The 22,258-nt window shown below is 44.6% G+C and overlaps 1 protein-coding gene across 2 annotated transcripts; it reads left to right on the forward strand.

Annotated features, from left to right (window-relative positions):
* The first annotated feature begins 5,310 nt into the window (after positions 1–5,310).
* Positions 5,311–16,633, forward strand: PLEKHB2 (pleckstrin homology domain containing B2). Of its 2 annotated transcripts, none has more exons than XM_015870956.2 (8): positions 5,311–5,432; positions 7,309–7,356; positions 7,958–8,110; positions 8,871–8,973; positions 9,870–9,909; positions 11,571–11,660; positions 12,525–12,639; positions 13,698–16,633. In XM_015870956.2, the coding sequence occupies exons 2-8, from the start codon at positions 7,320–7,322 to the stop codon at positions 13,832–13,834; spliced, it is 675 nt and encodes a 224-aa protein (XP_015726442.1). In that variant the 5' UTR covers positions 5,311–5,432; positions 7,309–7,319; the 3' UTR covers positions 13,835–16,633. The 2 variants fall into 2 exon arrangements, with proteins under 2 accessions (XP_015726442.1, XP_015726443.1); XM_015870957.2 differs by lacking the exon at positions 5,311–5,432 and adding an exon at positions 5,545–5,621.
* The last annotated feature ends 5,625 nt before the right edge of the window (positions 16,634–22,258 follow it).

Raw genomic sequence — 22,258 nt, forward strand, 5'->3', positions numbered from 1 at the left:
CCGTTCTCTGGGTATATAAGCCAAGGCAGACTTTGTTACATTTGATCTATTCTTCTGCAAAATTGACTTTTTAAAAGAATCAGTAATGTATTCTGAGCTGCAATAACCATCATCTGCAGACACGCTGCTTTCATAGCACTTAACGCATGTGACAAGAGTGCTAGAAGATGTAAATCTAAAGAGCATTCTCCTTGGCTGTCCCCAGCCCCTTGAAAGCTCTGCTTATTCCCTGCTAAACTGAGTGTGCTCAGTGGGCTGCTGACATGAAAATAATCAGCCACTGTATTCCGTGTGTATCTCACTCTTTGCCAGTCATCTCAGCTGAGCTGGCAGAGATGACCCCAGCAGTGAGGGTTGTTTCCGCGGCTTCATGGTGTAAAGAGTGACACTGGGAACTGGACACCTTGCCCTTCCCTAGCTGGCAGTCTTTGGACACAAGGACAAAATTGGCCTCCAATTTCAGCTTGGCATCCTTTTTGCCTCCACTTTGTGTGAAAGCAAAGAGTTCCCTGGAACGCTGGAGGTTTTGATTAGGGTAAGTGCATGGGAGTAAACTGGAAATGATCCATTTGCAAAACCTGACATCTGTGCTGTATTTCTGCTGTGCTCACAATTAAATGAAGAACGGACACGTTTTATTCCTCCACAAGTGATGTATAAAATACATCAGACAAGTCCGTAGGTAAATTGTTGGGGATACTTTTTTCTGTCTGATAAGAAAAGAGCATCGCTGTTGTAAGGTGGAATGATACAAAGATGATAACAGATATTCAAAAGGTTACTTATAAGGAAAAACTCACCAATATGAGCACCTTCACTGGGAAATACTGAGGCAACCTCCACCAGGGAGCAATCTCCAAGAGACATACTGCCTTAGTGGTGGTCAGCCCTTAAATGAGGTCTAGAGGAGGTGGAGTCAATCTCCACCCCTTCCGGGAGCACAGCTGAATTACTTTCACCTGTGCTCCCACAGCTGACCCATCACTTGCCTCAGCTGATTAATCAGAGGTTCAGGCTGTGATTACCAATTTCCCATACAGCTGTTGATCACCTAACTTGAAGCTCTTCCTGCCAGCATCTGCTCATGACATCAAAGCAGAGACTGGAGGTGTGAGCATTATGGCACACAGAGGTTTTTAACCAGACCAGCATTATTTAGGCAGAGCCCAGTGTTGTTGCAGGGCAGTGCAATACATAAGTACTACATCATTCCACGTCCTTCTGTCTCCTCCAAGTAAACAGCTGACAGAGCTCTACGCATACTTTGGAGACATGCCTATTCCTAAGCAATGCAATCACTTGAGGTGAGCTACAGCAAGAGTTACAGACAGTACTCAGATAAGCTGAAGCCATTATTATTGTTACTACTTTTACTATTATTATTATTTTGATTCAAGGTGAATGAGCAAACCCCTGCACTCTGTGCTTCTTCAGTCATCTAGATCATCACCTAGATCTGGATTTCTCTTTCTACTTGGTTGTAGGCTTCTTACATAGCTGAATTAGGAGCAGGATTTCTCTAAGGTTTATGTTCATTCAGTGGAGTGCCCTCAGATAGTGTCTGGAATTTGAGGTCTGTGGAAGCAGTGCCTGGAGAGGCCCTCCTGTCTTCCAGATATGATAGAGGGAATCTAGAGTGACTACATCAGTGGCCTAAACAAAGTATCTGAAATCAATTGGGATGAACTGCTAACACAGAAGTATCAGCAAAAGGCCTCAGAAAGCGAAGAAGGAAGACATTCCTTCTTAGGAGCATGTTCCTTGGGTTATAAAACTGATTCCTGACTGCTTCTTTGGACACTTACTATGTTGGCAAATCTGGGCCTCTAGCTATAAATGGGGGTAGCCCAGGGAAGCTTCCATGAAGTTGCCGTGCATCATAACTTGGTTGTTTTTATTTAAGCACTGTCAGAAGGATGATACCACATTACAGTGGCTCAATGGCTGATAGAGTGGCATCGCACCCTAAAGTGACTTTTCAGAAATAAACGCTCTCCAGATCAATAATTACCTTCATAGACTCATCAGTTTTGGAGAACTACAGCCTTCAAAGAAGGACAAGTTAACTAGGAGTTACCCATTATATCAGTGCAACAAAACAATCAATTAGAATACTTTTCTGCAATCCAAGAACCTCAAAACCTACTTGAGGGCTTTCAGGTTCTTCCATGCCAGGACTTTTATTTAGAGGTAGAATATTCTCATTGTAAAGCTTGGTATGGTTAGAAACACCAGGCTACAGGAGCCAGTCATTGCTGAACATGAGAGGATTTATTCTTCTTGCACTGTCCTCATGGTTTGACTCATCACAGGTGCTTATCAATAGGAATAACGTCAGGGAAGTCAGTGTCTGACTGATTTGGGATTATTAGATCTTCAGCTGTGTTAATTCTGAGGGAAAATGAACTCTCTTGATATGCCTGGAACTTAAGTGCTCATTCAGAATGTACTTTCTCTCTTCCTTCTATCACAGCAGGCCTGGCTGAGACCAAAACCCACTGCAAACCCTGGTACTACACAAAACACAGCAGGAAGAATTCATGTCCCACAGATGTTTTTCTGGAGGTCTTCAGCTTTTTCAGAATCTAGAATGACACTTCAGGAAATAATGCTTGCAAAAATTGCCTCGAGCCATGTCTTTGGCTGAATTAACTTATTTGCAGGCATAGATATTTACTGAATGTTATTGCACAGTTGCAAGCCCGACAGTGTGCCCTGAAATACAGGCACAGGTGGCAATAAAACTACAGTGAAACTGCAATCCATGAAATCACTCTGTTTGTTGTTCTTGAGTGGTTTTGAAAAACAGCATTCTGCTTTGCAGCCAACTTATCAACCTCTCCAAAATAAGCAAATAGCACTTAAACTAGTGAGTCGGTTTCAGAGATAGGCTGTATTAACCCTTTTTCTTACCATGTCTTTTAAATGATAAGTAACTGAGAGAGGGCTGCCTCTGTCTGCAGTCAGAGTGCGCAGAGATGCCTGAGCCTCTGTCATTATCACAATACAAATAACAGCAGAACTTCCAGTTTCTGCTTGCTGCTAGATCATGAGTCAAGTCAAGCCAAGACATTTTAATGTCAGCTCTGAAGCCTGTTTCATACAGATGAGGTTTGCAGCAGTTGATCCACACACACTGATATAATCAGGGGCATATTGACTCCATGCCTGGGGTCTGATTGTTCCTATCATGCTTTCTGCTAAGTACATAGGAATTGTCACATAGTTGTCTCTTAGATTCCTGTATATGAAAAGGATATAAAATATGGAGGATCCTCTAGATTTGTCAGTTACTGCACAGATAACTGCTGTCTGTAGCATTTCTCACTACCTTCTAATTAGGGGCTGTCTCTTCTGCTGCTGGCTCAACATGCATATAATAAAGGGGAAATGCCTTCTGTGCTTGAAATAACCGCACAGTTTTCACTCTGCAACAAGCAAACTCTTCCAGACCTGACAGAGGAAGGAAATAAAAAGAAGTAACAATTTGCTTATAAGTATTTGCTATAAGTTGGATGCTGATGCCATGTGCTGCACTTTCTGTTCTCCTTGCAGCCTATGAGACTAAAACGTTCTGCTTCAGGATCCGTGTCTGATGTTCAACCCCATTACACTGCAGATGGCCTCCATGGTCCAGTCCTAAATCACAGTGTTATATAGGAGGGGAAAATTTTGACACAGCAGTTTTGCTGTTGTAAAACAGTATTTGATATTCAGGACTGTGTGTGAGAATGAAGCTGTGGAAATAAAACACTGTCAGTCAAGTAGCTCTACCCTCAGCCAGAGATCCTGTTACTTAATCAAAGGGCATGAAAAGGCTTCTGGGAGAGATGCATCTATTGGCGTTTGCTGCTATTAAAAGCAGCAGTCAAGCACGAGCGCTTCCTACGCATTTCAGTGCAGTTATTACATACCACAATGGCTCCCGAGAAACAGCCACTAATAGTTTGTGACAACGTGCTCTGACTCCTGGGAGAGAAGGTAAAACAGTGTAGGGCCTCATGCAACACCTTCAGAAGACAGGATGATCTCCACTGAGCAAGCTGGGCCTTGCATGGCGTGCTCTCACAACCTCTCCCTCTTCCTTCAAGATATCTTCCTGCAGACTGAGAGCTTTAGTGTAAATCTTCTCCCTTAGCACTGTCTTTAGGTGCTAATATAACGGTGCAGTCAGTGCCATGTGAAGGTGGGAGTCAGAGCTCAGGTACTTCAGAGGAGACTTCTCATTGATGCTGCCAGGCCCAAACAGTCATTAGTGGCACAAAGTGTGGTAGAACAAACTGGCACAAGTTGTTTTCTCTGCAGGAGCTTGTCTGCATGTCACAAAGGCCTCGTCCCACCCCTGACAATCATCTGCTTTTCAAAACTGCCGACAAATAAAAATGAAATCCCAAGCCCCGTTGCTGCCAAACAGGCTGTGTCACTGACAGTGGAACGGCCTTCTGGTGCTGTGGCCTGCAGGGCTGGCTGACTGCACACAGGCTTTCCCCTTTCTGTTTGTTTTTGATCAGATCGAAACAACAGAAGCTGACAATGACATCCCAGGGGTTCACCCAGAAAATTCCTCAGCTTCTGGCTGGACTTTTGTTTGTCTGCTGCTCCCAGAGTGCTCAGCAGCCTGCTGCCTGCAGGGCTGCAATGGCCTCACACCATGAAGCTGCTGACAGCATCTCATTTGGACGCATTTACAACTCTCCCTACTGTTTCCTCTGGATCAAGTGCCTAAAGAGCTCATTGTACTGAGCCACAACCACAGGTCTGAGGGTGAGAGGACATATGGCTTCATTTGTAGGTCACACAGGTGAGCAGGCCTCTCATTCTCCCCAGCAGTGTGCCAGAGAGGCACTGTCCTGCTTAAGAACAAGTCTTATTTTCAAAAGCAAGTTAGACTTTTCTCAGCTCTGAAGCCTCAGCCCCATAGGTTTTCCTAAGATAAGAGGTATGTAAGTTGTTGAACTGCTCCAAAATTGCTAATTCTTATGTCAGCACAGCAGATTGTTGCTCACATCACCATTAGCAAAACACAGTACACCATGGAAATGAGAGCTGTGAAGACAAGAGGCACAAGCCGTGCCTGCATTTGTTCACCTTTAACGAGGATGCGTGAACACTGCAGAGATTCAAGCCGGTATGTTGTGGGCACTCAAAACTGAACGTGTGTTGGAGAGATGAACAAGGCTGTGTTATGACAAAGAATGAGCTCGATGGGGCATAGCAACGGGCACGGGAACGGACCTGGGCATGGCAACGGACCTGGGCATGGCAACGGACCCGGGCCCTGCCAGCTCACCCACCCCCCGGCCAGGCCGCGTCCGTGCAGCCGTGTGTCGCGGCCCAGCCGGGGCGGCGCGGCGGGCTGACGTCAGGGCGGGGCTGGCACTGCCCGCCGGCGGAGCGGGGCCGCAGCGGGAGCGGATCGGCATAGGCGGCAGGTAGGGACGGCCGAGGGGCGCTGAGTGCGGGGTCCCGGCCCGGCCGTGCGGAGCTGCGGGGCCTGAGGCTGCCGGGTGCGCGGCGGGAGGCGGGACTATCCGGCGAGGGGCGCGGGGCTGCGGTGTGCGGCCCAACCCGTAGCGCCGGCCGGCCCCGAGATGGTGCTGAACGGAGCCGCGCGGCTCTCGGTAGGAACGGGCGTTGGGTGCGGAGTCGGGAAGTTCCTGACTTGTTTGGTTTTAAACGGGAGCATCAGTCGGGTGAGGCGGTGTGTCTGCAGCTGGTGCTGCGGGATGGCGGTGGCAGCCGATCCGCCTCCGCTGCAGTGTGACGGCTGCACCCGCAGCAATGGCGAGCTGCACTTCGCTGGATCCGGAGCTGGCTTTTCCCGTCAGCCAGCAAAAGGGCGACTGGAATAAGTGGTGGGATATTCCATGCTGTGTTCTGTGTGAGGGAGGAAAAGGAGCAGCAGGGAGCGGCCCCCACACCTTTGCTGTGTTTGCTCTTGTGCTCCATGAAGGGCGTTTCTGCCTTTAGGCTTCAGCCACCAGCAAACTTCTGAGGTGGGTGATACAAAGCCCTGACTTATCTGTGTTTAATTCCCGCTTCCCGTGCTGGTCACACGGAGCTTCACAAGCAGATACTGTGCAGCTGATGCTTATCTCCCACAGCTCTCTTCTAGCTCTGGAAACACTCTTCTTGACACAGAGTGGGCTGATTGTAACACTGTGGTGGACTCCACGTACATGCTTGCACTTAAAAAGGATCAGACAAGGATATCAGATTGTTCTTTCACCTCCTATTTAGGTGCAGACAGACTGCTCTGTGTCACTCATTGCCATCTATTTGGAGCAGAAGTTTGGGGCACTGAGGTTCTGTGCAGGGAGAACGCAGTTCACGTATCTGAGATTGCACACAGGGTGCAGTACAGCTACAGAGGCCTCTTTGGTTCTGGAGCCCTAAGTGGGAGATGGCCTGCAATGTGAGACTTGGCTTGTTGGATGCTCTGTGATCTTCAGGTTGCCAGGAGAGAGGTTTTCTTCATAGAATCATAGAATCACAGAATGGCCTGGGTTGCAGAGGACCACAATGCTCATTTCAACCCCCTGCTGTGTGCAGGGTCACCAACCAGCAGCCCAGGCTGCCCAGAGCCACATCCAGCCTGGCCTTGAATGCCTGCAGGGATGGGGCATCCACAGCCTCCTTGGGCAACCTGTTCCAGTGCGTTGCCACCCTCTGGGTGAAAAGCTTCCTCTTCTTCTTAACCAGGCCATTTTGAGCTTCATTTAAAAGCTGAGGAGAAATGAGAGTGTCACTTTACGGGCTCAACTTTTACTTACTTAAAATTCATTTGGGAGGGAGCTGGTGACAATTTGGGTGGCATACAAGTCATAAAAACAGCTTTCTCCTTCCTGTTCAAGGTTAAACTCTTTCAGCTTTTGTTATGGCTGGACTTTGAGTCAACGAATGAAAAACAAAAAAATAGAAGGGGAAGCACAGAAAAAGGGAGGGAGAGTGTTGCAGGATAGAGGGATCACATCTGTGTCAAGGAAGCAATTTGTAAAGCAGCCAGCAGTGAGTCAGGGTCGCAGGTCTGTCTCTTCCCTATTTTGCAACAGTGTCATTTGTTAACTTGTGCTTTCCCCTTTTTAACTGATGTGTCTCTGACAGTCACATCAGATTACATGCCTGTTCCACTTGCTAGGGTCTGGGATACTAGTTGGGCCTTAGTGAGGATCTTCAGGTGAGATCTGTCTTCTCTATCTGAAATACAAGCGGAGTGCACTGTGACATTCTAACTTGACGTGCCTCTTTCTAATGTAGTGCTGTGAAATACTGATGTCTGCTTCCTCTCCTTCCTCTTCTGTCCACCAGATTAAGCAACAATGGCATTTGTGAAGAGTGGCTGGCTGCTCCGGCAAAGTAAGTCATGGGGCTCTAACCTCCTTTTCTCTCCACTGTGTCTAACTCCATCAAAAAGCTTTACAGCATCTCAGTCATTCCCAGGTGTTATTTCTTAAACAGGTCTCTGCATCTGTGGGTTGTTGTCCTTGCTTTTTGACTGTAAGGCATTTCACAAAAGGACCTATCATGACAGCATTTCTGTGTTACCTTTGGGTGTACTAGTGAGAAACAGCATATGTCACATCTGAGCTGTCTGAGTGTCCTGCTTCAGATGCTGCTCTGTAATTAGTGTTATGTAAGAGGAGACTTGGAAACTTTGCCTGACACCTTACATTAAAGTCTTCAGGTAGTCATGCCCTCTGCTTCTTCTTGCAGAGGGATAGAATTAAAGCACTGGGTTATGCCCTTAAAATACACTCCATTGCAACTTGGAGTAGTAAATGAAATAGGGAAACCAATTTTGTAATGTTCTAAAGCAGTGGTAGGACAAGATCTTGCCTGGAGCCTGAGAATGCTTTTGTCCTCTGGGGCAATTGGGAAAGATATCTTGGTTTTATTAACTTTAAGACACAAATACCTTCTAACATATGCCTTCATAAGCGACTGTTTGATTTTAAAGGCACTATTTTGCGGCGCTGGAAGAAGAACTGGTTTGACCTGTGGTCTGATGGCCGTTTAATATTCTATGACGATCAGAATCGCCATGATATAGAAGATAAAATCCACATGCGAATCCATTGCATCAACCTCAGAGTGGGGAACGAATGTCGAGGTAATAGTCACTGTTACCTTTGAAATTTGTGCATTGAGAGATTTCTTTTTGAACATCAGTGCCTGCCCAGCACACCACCGATAGCACTACTTGCCTACAAACAAGCCTACAAAGTGTGCAGCTTTATTGTTCTTAAAGGAAAAAAAAAACAAGCCACAAGAACTCTCCAACTATTACATTCCCTTACGTATGTTTGTGGAGTGATATCACCATGTGACAGATTAGGTTAGTGCTTGGTACTTCCTTTTACAACTCAATGAGGACAGTATACCTTACATGCAGGTGGCAGGCTTGCATGAGAGACCAGGATGTTTGCAGTAGGCTTGTGTGTTTGATCATGGAGTGTTACTGATGAAATTACAGTGCTGGCTGGAGGGAGAGATGGGATACAAAATGGTGAACCTTAGCAGATTTTTCTCAAGCGTTACAAAGTTCAGCTCTGGCATTTATTAGTACTCCATTTGATGTGCATCAGTGCCCAACATAAGTGTTGGGCAATACTTACAGCTAGGTACAGGTTGGTTCAGCTGTAAGACAGTTGCATTTATTGAGCTAGTTCAAAGCCAGTTACCTTCAGGATGTATTCTAAAGAGAGCAGGTTATGTCCTACTATAAGTTGTTTTGATGTCATGGAAAGCAGCTACAATTGGCCACAGTTTATTTTGTCAGGAGTTTTGCATAAGCTGTCGCCCTTCTTGTAAATGGGACAGTGAAATTCTGGTTGTAAATTCTTCTTATCTCTTCTTTTTCCCCAACTCAGATTTCCAGCCTCCGGAGGGAAAGCAGAGAGACTGTTTACTGCAGATTGTCTGTCGGGATGGAAAGACCATCAACCTCTGTGCAGAAAGTGCAGATGACTGTTTGTAAGTCTACCTAATAATGTTATTTTTTGCTACTTTTTCTTCTTTTATCTTTTTTTTTTTTTTTTTTTTTTTTTCCCCTCTCCTTACTGTTCTTCCTTCAGTTTTTCAGGGATATATTTCAAGAACATTTTAAAGCAGGATTTCAGCTACAAAAAAGACGGCTCTTCCATGAGTTGTTTAACTCACATAGATGCAGTTCTTGCAAACTAACTGCAAGTTTAGTCACTGGAAACACTGGGGGATGAGAGGAGTAAAAGCATCTTAGTAATATGGCTAATGCAAAACATTCTGAATAGGTTTTATTTTCACTTCTCTCCTCCTTGAAGTAGACCCTGCGTAGCCCAAGGAATTCCCAGTCATTAAAAAGAATAGTACTCCAGTACTGTGACCTTGACTGTGTTTAGGTGGATAACATCTATCACCAGTGTTTGCCAAGTATTCATAGTTGTAGGGCACGCTGTCAGCCATACAGCATGGGAGTATCTGCAGGGAGTGCGTGTGCCTTCTGTTCAAGCTGCACAGATGCAACTCTTCAGGAAGAAGATACAAGTTTTCTGATGCATCTCTTCCTATTATTTTGTCCTAAGCATGGCTTTGTATCACTTGCCTGTTGGACTTGCAGCAAAGGCCTTCAGATGTGTTCCTTATCAGGGTCCTTTTCTTGTTCCTTCTTACTCCATCTCAGCTCTGCTAAGGAAATAATTATTTTTAGTCTTGGTGTAACACTTTGATGCATTCATTTTACAGTATCATTAGGCTTTGACACATGGTGCATCTGAAATTCTGCTCCTGCATTACCTGGAGTTCCTAACATAGTTTTCTTCATAGTACTAAAATGAATAAGAGGCATTCATTTTTATCTGTGTTCCACTAAACGTTTTTTGTTTTTTTGACAGGGCATGGAAAATTGCTCTTCAGGATGCCAGGACAAATGCAGTAAGTGCATTACTTTATACTGAAAACCTCTACTAGAAGGTTATGAAGATGATTAAAGCTTATATGCTGGGGGAGGAGTGTGGATCACCTGCATGTCATCCATGCAGCCAAAGTGAGGCAAATACGGACTGAGTGATTTCTGAGAGTAATTTCTCTGAGTGAGAATAAGTGGGAAGCTGGTCTGTATAGGAAGTGTGCACTGAGGCTTTATGCAAAAAGTAAATCTGTAACCAGTGAAAATGGACTTTCTTTTCCTTCTATTTGTGGTCTACCAAGTGCTAAAGGAAGCTTACTATCAGTATACTACACTTTTGACCTAAAAAGGAAGATGTTTTTAATGTAGATCCATTATAGAGCAGGATGGCTCTTGGCAGAAAGCAAGAGGTACCTGGAATGAAGCGTAGGTATGCCAAGGAGTACGTTACCTCTGCTTCAGCATGCTAGCTGTGTTTAGCAAAGAGTTCAGAAACCAGAAGAATTTCTCTGTGAGTCATAGAGCTCACCAGAAGTGGTATCTTCTGGGAGCTGTAAAGATCTTCTTCCTCCAGACTGCCTTCCAGAATGCTTTTTAGCCCTGTCTGTCCTTAGATGAATAGATTGAACCAGCCTGAGATGTTTCAGTGGGAAAATGCAGTATTTTGAAGAAGCTTGTTTCAGTGTTTGATGGGTCACATTAAAATTGCCTCTTCACTGACACATCTGTCATATGATATAATTTAGATGCCCAAAGCAAACACATGTCATTGCAAAACTATTCTGGACTCAATTGCCAGCGTACAGCTACACTATGTGTGTTATTTTGTTAAATGAGAAGTTAAGGAGTATTCCTCATGCAGAGGACACAGTACTCATAATCTGTCTGCTCTGGATTTAGTGTATTTATCTTGTTGTATGTGAGACAGTGACTCCTGATTTCAGGAGCCTTTGTTTTTCATCCACCTGATACTATGCCCCGTGACATTAAAAACCTGCCAGTGCCTCAACTTCTTCAGCCAAGGCAGACCCCGGCCACTGAAAGTAGGGCAGACAGCTGTCTGCACAAGATATATATGAAATCAGTACTTTCCAGAGCTATTACAGCTCTCCAACTGGACTTGAGCTTGGTCAGGAAATTGGCTTTGAGTCCATTTGCTGGTGCTTGATACAGCTTTCAAAAACACAAAGCTTCTAGTAGTGCCTCATAACTTCACTGGAATAACCAGATGATCATCCTAGCTTTGAGAACTATGTCACTTAAAGACATTTGCAGGCTTATGTCCTATGCCTGTATAGAGTTTCCTGCAGCAAAACAGAATACATTTACTGCTGAGAATTGAGCACTCATAGAGCTTCATCTCAGGCATTAGAAATACCTGCCTCTTAATATAGTGCTTTTAACAATGTGTTTCAAACAATTCTTAGAATTTCTACCACAAGTTTCCTTTAGGATATGTCCATAAAACACCATCAAAAGTCCTTCTGTAGTCCAGTTAGAAGAGCTGATAGGAACATTATCTGTTGAGCATATTAAAGCATATAAAGCTTTATGAGGCACTCTCTGCTTTCTTAACATGCAGCAGATCTAAATGTTCTCTTGGTGTCATTAAGTTTTAAACCCCTTCCTCCTCTAATTGGCTGTCTGCACAAAAAGGTGTTGTCTGCTATCTTTCCATGGCATTCAGGGCTACGTTGGATCTGACGTGATGTATGATGAGACAGCGATTTCCTCAGCCCCTCCTCCCTATACAGCTTATGCTACACCATCACCGGAGGTAAGAGTTGTAGTTGGGAAGCATTAATATAAGAGACGTAGTAGAAGGAAGCATCCTTCAAGCACCCAAACTGTACTCCCAAAGTGCTGTGTTTCATAGACACATCCAGCTTTAAGGTTTGTACAGATGGACAGTGGGAATGAGGCACTAACGGAACATTTTCACTCCTATTTGAATGGATCTCCTTTGAAAGGGATCTCTCCTTAGAGAGAGGGAAGGAGTTATTTGGTTAATCTTGAGGAGTCTTGGCCATGCAGACCATTGTGTGAGCGCTGAAAGGGTGTAAAATCAGGAGTTTTTAAAATAGAATTTAATGACTGGAGCTGTCACTTTGAACACATACAGATTTTGTTGTATACAGGATGTCATAGCAACAAAGTAGCTCCTGGGTACACAGTTGTTCTGAGCTGGAGGAGGAACAGAATGAGGGCTGAAGCAGTATGCATTGCTTTTTTCTGATGTTCTGACTTGTGCAGTGATGCACAAAAGTGCAGTTTGGAACGGTACTGCTTGTTGCACCATGCGTGCTCTACTGCAGCCCCTTACTGCTAAGAACTAGATATGGTTACCGAGAGAGGTGTTAGGGCTAGTACTGGGCTGTGGCTCAGCCTGACAGGCCAGGCCCTGCCTCTGATACTCACCACTCAGGAAGGGTGGGAAGTGATTGCTGCTTAAGAGCATTTCTTCTTTGAGCAGCTGTTCTGAATCCTTTCAAGGGACTAGTCTAGGTCAGTGCAGAGAGGATATTTTACTGAACCTTGAACTGCATTAGAAATGAGGGAGAATTGAACAAAGTGCATAATTGGAAACATGACAGAGGATACTTTTGTAATGGACATTTTGGATATTTTTTAATTTCACCAGGTCTATGGCTATGGCTATGGTCAGTACCATGGTGCATATCCCACTGTGGGTCCTCAAGTCTTCTATGCCTCCAATGGACAAGTCTATGATGTTCCCTACCAGTATCCATACCACGGTAATTACTATCAACCATATTCTCCATGTTGGAGAAACCTGAGTAATTGACATCGGGGGTTGGGCTCAGATTTTCAAGTTCCTTTACCATTTGCCACTCCTGCACAACAGTGATTGATAGAAACTGAGCTCAGTGAAATTTATATTAATTGATCTAATGCCCCACATGTGATTCCAATGGATGTAAATTACCTTACAAACTCTTTTCAAAGCACACAGAACTCTTTAACTGCAATAGTCAGCACATTTTGTAAGGAAACATAAGAAAGGTAGAGCAAGATGAACTCAGTACTCTGCTGAGCGAGATGGAAATTTTGATTCAGCTGTTACTTATTTCATCTGTGGCTTAATTTTTCCCAACACTTATGCCCAGTTATGACCCCAGAATAAAATGAAAAAGTTCCAAAGGTAGCTTTGCTCTCAAAGCATTTTCTATTTGCTGGGATTGCTGTAAATGAGTATATTTAGCCTTGCAAAGTCTTCTGTAGCTCTCAGTCTCAACAAAAGAGGAAGGAGACAAAGGTTTATGGTATGCTGTTAGCTTAGTTACCTCACTATAGAGTTATCTTTGCATAGTGAACCACAGACCTGCAGAATCAGGGCTTAGTCTAACATGGATAATTTACTAGAAGTCTGTATGCTCTGGCTCTATAAACAAGAATCTCTATGTAGGGATTTTGTAACCATTTGACAGGTTACTTCATTTGCCTTTTCCATTTATTTTCTTTCTTTGTGACAAGAGAGGTGCACCAGCTGAAAGATTGTAAATCTTTCCTCATCTAAGTTAGTAAAGACCTAAGGAACAAATGATAACCTTTGATAAGACTAGGAGTCCTGTTGGGTTCCTGTAATTTTTCTACAATTATGGAGGCTGAATCCAAAGCAGAGATGTTATCTATGATTTTGTGATTCTATGTATCCCACGTTTCTAGCTGACATCATCACAGTGTTCCAACAGAAGCAAGAGACAGAAGGAATGGACATGTTTTGAAATCCAAATGCATGGTATTATGATCTACCTTTCTTTTGCCCACCTTCTAACAATCTCTTCCTGCCTAGGACCATATGGCCAACCCCCTGCAAACCACGTCATCATTCGAGAGCGTTACCGTGACAGTGATGGAGATCTTGCACTGGGCATGCTTGCTGGAGCAGCAACTGGAATGGCTCTGGGATCATTATTCTGGGTCTTCTAGACTATTCATTCCTTATCTTTGTAGTTCCAAAAACCTTTCTCTGTGTGCAATAATATTTTGGCAATGTTGTTTACTGTTAAACTTTCAAAAATGCAATAGTTACTTTCTAGTAGTGACATCTTAATAACTGTTTCTTAACTGTCCAAAGGAGAGTTTATAAGGCACCAGTTAGTGGTTGGAAAAGGCATGTGCTGCTCTTTGACTCTTTTCTGACATAGTAGGTTCTATGGAGATAAGGATCAATATGAGCACCCGAGTAGCCTGGTCACAGTCAGCAGTAACCTTGTGAACAGACTGTTAACATAAACACCAGTGGAAAGAACGTTGTTGGGGTTCTTTGGGGGGTCTAAAATCCAGTCCAAATAGGTTTATAGGAGACCTGAATTAGCATATATATACTACTGGTTTCTAAACATCCCCTGGACTAACATACAGCTCAGCAGAAACTCCTTGGCATTAGGCAGTCTGCCATGCTTAAGGACTTTTAGTTTTTAAGCTTGTCTGCAGACGGTGATGCATTTCCTTAGATAGAATCCTCTGCCTGTCTCTCACGCCGTCTAAGCAGAGTTGTCTGAGCACGTACGAAGCGAATGGCTGAGAAGCAGCAGTCATCTTTTGTTCTTCTCCCAGAAATGGGAATGACCAGTGGCAAAGAAGACCAATATTTATTGTTCCAGCTCCTCTAATGAGGGGAAAATACTGGATCTTTACCATCGCAAGGGAACCTCCTGTTCTGTAGAAGTCAGACTCCTCAGACGCTGTAAGCAGCTGCACTGCAGAGGAAGAGGCCGTTGTTTGGTATCTCTGCTCTTAATGACTGCTGCTGCTCTGCAGAGTCTGCAGGAGAACTAGCTTGAACAACTTTGTCAGAACCCCCTGCATGCAGTATTAGCCCAAAGGGAAGAGATGCAAACAGCACAAGCAGACCTTGCAGACCGGAACTTTGAAATCAGCTGCCTTGCTGTGGCTGGGGTAGCATTTGTCTATTCTCAGCCTTCAAGTTGTCATCATCCAGGTTCATTACCTGCACCAGGTTCAAGTGCAGCTGAGACTGGGTTTGTTCCATGCACACTTCCCTATAACAGACTGCTTCTTCCTTTTCATGAATTAGGGAAAACACTCCAGGGAACCTGGCTGGCTCTGCTTTTATGACTGGTTCCTTACACAGTGTGCTCCTGCAAGCTGCTGTGCTATGGACTGTAACCCAGAGGGCAGCTGCTGTGTGTGCTGTGGCCTGGTTCATTATCCTGTTGTAATCCATGCTGAGCTGTGCTTGGCAGAGGAAAGAAAGCTGAAAGGAAACGCACGTGGCTTCCTTAATCAGGTAAAAGAGGCAGGGTGCCCAAGATGAGTTCTTTATAGTAAGAGGTCTTATTTTTATACTTCCACTTCCAGCTTCCTGTAATGATCCTGTTTTAACATGTTAAGGCTTCTTTATATGCTTTCATTCAGGAGATTCATTCCTTTGAGGTTCAGAGGCTTTCAGGTATGTTACGAAAGATGAAAATAAATGAAAATATGCACCCACATAAATTCAGATCAAGCTCTGACCTTTTTCATTTCATCCCAAAGCTGTTGTGGCTGTATCCTACATATTAAAGCAATAGAGGTCTTGGACAGGAATGTGGATGGCAGCCAGGAGGAAGCATTAACTTCTCCTGACTCTTAGGGCCATCTCCAACAAACTGAAATAATGGGAAGGAAACAGACTTAATGTTTTCTTGGCTGCATAACTAAAAGTGAGCCTAATGTAAACTTTCAAGGAGCTTTGGCTTGGAGCCATATATCAATGTCCATGCTTGTCCTTTCAGAGATTAATGAGAGGTGCATATGTTCTGCCAATGGCATGCACTAAAAGGACTTCAATTGCTGCAGGTTCAAAAAGGACGAAAGCAGAAGTTTCCTATTGATAGGCATAAAAGGAAGGAAGAGTGCTCTACTTAAGTTCTCACAGAGGCCTGGGATCTTTGAGTTCAGGAGGTGGCGACTGCCTCAAACTTTAGCAAAGAAAGATTTCTACAGTTCTTAAGCCTTGAAATAATTTTATCTCAATGATTATGTGTCTACACCGCTGTTGTGCTGCTGTATAACTAGATGCAGAATGCTCCCATCTCCTCCTCCTGTGCTATTTAGCTTGTTAGAGGGGAAGAAATTAAAACAATTGAACGTAATTCTGATTCCTTTCGAATTCCACAGTGATTGTTAAAGAATAGCACTAAGTGAATCAGCTGCTAAGGTCAGAGGGTTATTTTTCCTTTTGTTTTTGAGAAAAAACACAGCAGGAGAACACATAGATTGTGTTTTCAATAACTAACTGTATGCAAGAGCCCAGCTTCTTCAAGTGAAGCATTAAATATATTGGTCTGGAGAAGAAGCTCGGGTGAAACCTTATTGCTCCCTACAACTCCTGACAGGAGGCTGTGGTGAAGTAGAGCTCAGCACCAGGCACATACTTTCCCAGCTGGGGCCTAATGCCTCTTTCAACCATGGGAACCCCACCTCCACTGCTGTGTTAAGAGCAATGCAGGCAGTTAGTTAAGGATGACAAAAGCTATTCCACAGCAGCAAGAATACACTCCTGTTCTCCTCAGATGTGTCTGTGTCTTTTCCTCCTCATGATATACGACTAAGATACATGTATATATCATGGAGGGCAGCGTGCAGGAAATGCTTTCCCCCCCCCCCCCCCATTCTAGATCATTCTTGTTTTTGCATACTACCATAAACGCTGCTTTTCCTCTGCACCCCTACTAATTTTTAGCAAAACATCACTAGCAATAAAATCCATATTTGAGCGTGTCTTTATGTCTGATTATTCTAATAGTTCTGTGGATGAGCACGTGTTTTGTTTCAGCTTACAGGATATTTCCATTGCAAGGTGGTCAGAAAATGCTGCCATGATTCATTCCGTGTCCCTCCAGCCTTTCCTGAGGGCCTGAGTGATGAAGGCCAGCAAAACAGTAGCAAAAAGCACTCGGGGAGCTGCAGCTGCTGGAGCTGAGCTCAGGCTGACGTACCTTTGCACTCACCGCTCAATAAGGATGATGTGGCAGCTGCACAACAGCAAAGTAACAGTGCTAACTCTGCTATACTGAGATTAGAATGAAGGCCTGTTTCTTTTGTAATGGAGTTGAAGGCTTTGCCTCAGAAATGCTTAATCTTGGCTATATGCAGAGCTGATCCAGATTTACCATTTGACACCATTATCAAATCAACAGATTTGTGCTGTTTAGGGTGGAAATAAGCAGCTTGAAGCACAGATGTTGCTGTGGGCAAAATGCTACTGGTTGCACTATTGACATTTTCTCTTTATAAATTGCTTTTAGTGGAGCTGGGCAAAATCAATACATTTGTGCAGGCAAAGACATGACGTGACCACAGTAAACCCACTACGTAAAGGCAGAATGGGAACTAAACTTGTGTTTGTGCAGAAGTGGGAGCTGTTCTGCCATGTCTGTGGGACTGGAAGGTTCCATCATTATGCTGTCAGCACCTATTAGCTAGAAACAAGAGCTTGGAACAACAGACTGACATTAACATGCTTGTTTGGAGGCTTCTGATTACCATAGGCTATATCTCATCAGCTTTCAGAGCCTCCAATGCATCTCCAAAAGACTCACCAGGCAAATAAACCCTCCCAGTGTAACTGATAGCAGCATTGCAAGATATGAGCTATGGGGAAAAAAGGGACAGACTTTAGCAGGGTTTGTGGTGATGGAACAAGGGGAAATGGCTTCAAGCTTAAAGAAGGGAAATTTAGGTTGGATATAAGGAAGAAGTCTTTCACAGTGAGGGTGGTGAGGCACTGACACAGGTTGCCCAGAGATGTGGTTGATGCTCCATCCCTGGAGACTTTCATACCAGGCTGATCAGGCCCTGGGCAACCTGATCCAGCTGTGGTGTCCCTGTGCATTGCAGGAGAGTTGGACTACATGGCCTTTAATGGTCCCTACATGGTCCTTTCCAGCTCTAAGGATCCTATGAATCTGCCTGCGATAACAGTTAACAGCCGAAGATGCATTTGATGCTGAGCTGACACGCAGTGAGGCTGATCCAAGCGATACCTAAATCTGACCGAACGCGGTGGAGCGCAGACACTCACACCGCCTGCACGCAGCGGCCGCCAGAGGGCGCTGTGCCACCGGCCATGGCGGAGCAACGGGGCCCCGCTGCTCCCAGCGTCCCACCGAGGCCAGAATAACCCGCTTCCATCAATCAATAGCTGTATTTCTACCTGCTTTAAAACCACTTGTTTCAGTTGTCACTGTTCCAAACAGCTTCTTTTCCCTCATCGATATCTCTGGCAGCGGTGCAGATAAGCTATCAGTGGAACTAATTGCTGTTCAAGCTCTGTGCCTATGAGCACTCAGACCAGGTGATGTGTTGTTCCACTCTGAGCGCAATAGAAAAGCCTGAAATAAATTCGACCCAGGCAAAAATGCAAACACGTACCGGGGTGGCTGTATGTCAATTTGGTTGAACAAACATTTCTGATGTTTTCTTTGTCCACAGCACAAAAAATATATCCAGAAATACTCACTTATTCCAGCTCTGTCAATAGCCTGGTCCAGGCAGTCAATGTGCTCTACTTTAGGCATGGAAACAGCTCTGTTGACTTGAATGGCACACACATACACACACATATCTTCAAGGTCTGGTGTCACCAGATAGGCCAACATTTCTATACAAAACAACACCTGGGAGCATTCTGAGGTGGATTTATCAATGCACAGTGCAAGAAAACAGGCCAAACTCTGAACCACTGTAAGCAGAGCAGTAATGAATGCGTGTCTCTGTCAGCTTGCACCCTAGTTTACTGTTAATGCAGTGGATGATATTCAAAGCTCTCCTGAGGACCTATTCTATGTTTTCAGGCAGAGGCTTTCAACATTCCACCGACCATTTACAAGGAGGCAGAGCAATTTCTCTTCCTTCCCTGCACCAAAATATCAGAGCTCTATACAAAATAACAAAGATGGGCTTTTTGTGCTGTTTCTTACAGGAAAACTATTCATCTGACCAGCTCTCCTAGAAGTGTTACTCAGACATGCAGGTGTTTCAGATATGAACACACAACTCCCACCAGCTAAGCTTACTTTCCTATTATCCAGCAAGATTTCTGCCTGGCAGCTTAAGGAGATAACTGTAATACCTTGTGGCAAGCCCACAGGTATCACTTCACTCCCCCGCTGTCTCGTCTGCTGTCTCCACCTCACTTAACTCTGCTCTGTGTTGTGGGAGGCCAGGCAGCAGGCAGGGCTTCTCACAGGACACAAACAAAAGTCAGATAAGGAGCAATATATTAGTTTGATCAACTCCTAGAGCAAAGTAGAATGAAACCCTTCATCTCCTTCCTACATCTGATTTGCCTTTTTTTTTTCCCCTATGATATTCCTCTAATTAAGCAGCTGTTCTCAGGTGCAAGCCATTTGAACACAGCTTCATACCTCCGAGTTTGTGATATCTCATTTATCTCCAGAGCCACCTGCCGAGCACCCTGCCAAAGCTAACTCAGTACAGCATGGTGGGCAAGCGTGCAAGAACACTGCAACCCACTAAGCACTACAGCCAGGACCTCAACAGGTAAAACTACTGTCATCCTCCATCGTGGTCAGTACTGATCAGATCTCTATTTACATAAAGTAGCTCACTCTCCACACTAGTGAAACAGAAGCAGCCAGAGCTTGGTGGGGCTCATCTGAGCCACTTAGGACACAGTGAAATCAGGTACCCCCAGCTCTGCAGCTGTAATGCTGGCTCAGACACCCGGCACATGCTCTTTACAGTGGTTGGCAATCCTGCAAACTATTGCATACTTCTCTTTCTTGCCACCCTTCACTGTCTGCTGAGTTTCTCTTTACAGTGGAACCTTTCTTTCATATCCCATATGAAAAATTCTAGAACTGGGTCTTTACTGCAGCAGCATCCATACCTGAAATAGAAAACCACAGTCTTAAAAAATCAAGTATTTTTCATCATAAATTAAGATCCTTTCTCCAGGACTGCCTTATCATTAGTTCCTTTCACGACACCACCAAACAAGTGGTCTGCATCCACCAGTTGGTTTCATTCCTGTGGCAGCTTACTCAGGTATTACAGTAGGATATCATGAGCAGCACTAAGTACTTCACTTGATACAGAAGCGACTGCATGAATATGCAACCACAGTCTGCAAAGCTGCGATTACATCAACTGGTAAAACCAAGAAAGGAGAGCAACACTTCACATTAAGTGAAACCAATTCCAGACCACATACCTGAAGCTAAGGAAAGTGACTGTTATATTTATGTTGTTCTATAACTAAGAGATGGAGCAAGTTCTTCCACTTTGCCCATCTGTTGGGCTCTATCATTTCAGAAAACAAGATCTACCCCATTGGGTGACCTCCAGGGCTTTAACCCACCCTTATATCCAATACAGTAGTTGTAAATATTGCTCAAACATAACCAGACAGTAGGGACCTTCAAATGCTGCTTTGCTACATCGATGTGAACTCAGTGCTGCTTTTCCAGGCATGACTGTTCTGAGTGGGACAAGCAAGGTGAGCACCAGCATCCCCACAGCTGTAGCTTTGAGCCAGATTTTGCTTTTTCTATGGCTTTTCAGGACCACTGAATACGGGATTTTGATATGGAGGTTTTCAATCCTTCTCTTTGAAGATTATTTGAAGCAGAGGGATGGTTCAGAGAAAGAAACAGAAGCTTACATGCTCAGTTGGTTGCATGCCCAGAGCTGAAATTCCTGTGCACAGGCCAGCAAGTGTTTGCTGCTGTCAGCAAGCTTTCTGCAAATTGCTGTGCAGCTCGGCAGGAACAGCTTGGTGCTCAGATTTGCTGTCATGATCGTGCTAGCTCTTTCTAAGCTGGAGCAGCATTTCAAAACAAAGCAGGAGTCCTGCTCTGCAAGCCCCGCTTCAGATACAGCAGGGGATGAGAGACTCCAAACACCACCAGGTAAGAATTTCTGAACATGAGGGCAATGCCCACCAATCAGCTCTGCTGTCCTGACAGTGTGACTGATCTACACCTGTTCTGGGATGGCTCTGCTGGATGAAGGAGACACGATGCTGGCAGGAAACAAGGCGTAGAGTCAGTGCTTCATGCAAGTGTGCCTCTGAGCATTGGTAAAGGGCACCCAGAGCAGCTGAAGGCAGGCAGGGCATGTGCATGCCATACACATTCTGTCATGGTAAGGGTATTCAGCTTGAGCCAGTCCTTATGAATACACATTATTTCCATTGCTTCTTCGGCTTCAGCAGGCACAGCTTTACCTCTCTATATGACAAATACATACTGGGCAGTGCTTTCTGTTACAAGTTTAGCTTGCTTGACTACCACGGGCATCAAGGCCACGACCAGGCATCCTGGGGCTGCCAGGGTGAGCACTGAACCGTGGGAGGTTTTAAGATGAGAGAGGTGGAGGTGGGAAGTGCCTCTAAAGGATGGTAAATCCATAATTGAAATCAGAGAATAAAGAGCCAAGCAAACAGGAGAGAAAGAACAAGGGGGGAACAGAGAACTGGACAGAAGCCTTCCGTGCTCTCAGAAACAAAAAACACCTCCCTGTTGTCAGCCAGACACAATGAGCAGCCGGGGAAATGAGTCAGTTTTCACTGCATGCAGCTGTGAAAAACTTTCTTGGGCTTTTCTGTGATCTCTCCCAGTTTCTCCATGCTGGAAACAATCTGACAGTCTTCCTCAGCCTTTTATTTTTGTGCTTTCCACACACGTAACTCATTAAGAATAAAAAAAATGCCAGGCCTGACTGTGGTGGGTGAAGGAAACAGCTGGCACACATGTGAAATGGCAGGTCTCTTCTGATCCAGAATGCTTGCACTGCAGGAGAGCACCGTAATGGAAGCCACTAACACAGCACTGTAATGAAGACACCCTTGTGCAACATCTGACTGTGAACAGCCATAGCTCACGTGCTATGGCAATTCTTGTTTATAATCCCACCTACAGAAGACATGGTGCTGGAAATGCAGCACTAGTCTTTGGTTACAGACTGGAAAACAAACAAAACCAACACATGTACATTAAGAAAATAATTTCCTTGAATAAGGATGTCATTTGAAGTTGAAGGGAAACATGCTCTACGCCTGGGCCCCAAACAACAGGCCAGGTAACTATATGTTATCTGCTGTTCTGGCTCTCCTACAGTGTCCTAATTCTCAAATTGCTGGAGACATCAACGAAGCCAGAACACTCTGTCGCTAGGAATCAAGTCATTACTGCCAGCTGAGAAAGTGCTCTTTAGCAAATGAATTGACATTCTCATAAGACGAACTTCTTTATCCTCTTCAGACCATCAGATGATGAATAAGCCAACCGACATGCTTTCATCTCGTTCCATAAGTCTGGAGGCGCACTTCAAAAAGCCTATTTTGATGCTCAGCTACATACAAAGGGGACAGCACAGCAG

This window comes from Coturnix japonica, chromosome 9, assembly GCF_001577835.2.
Source record: "Coturnix japonica isolate 7356 chromosome 9, Coturnix japonica 2.1, whole genome shotgun sequence".
Lineage (NCBI taxonomy): Eukaryota > Metazoa > Chordata > Aves > Galliformes > Phasianidae > Coturnix > Coturnix japonica.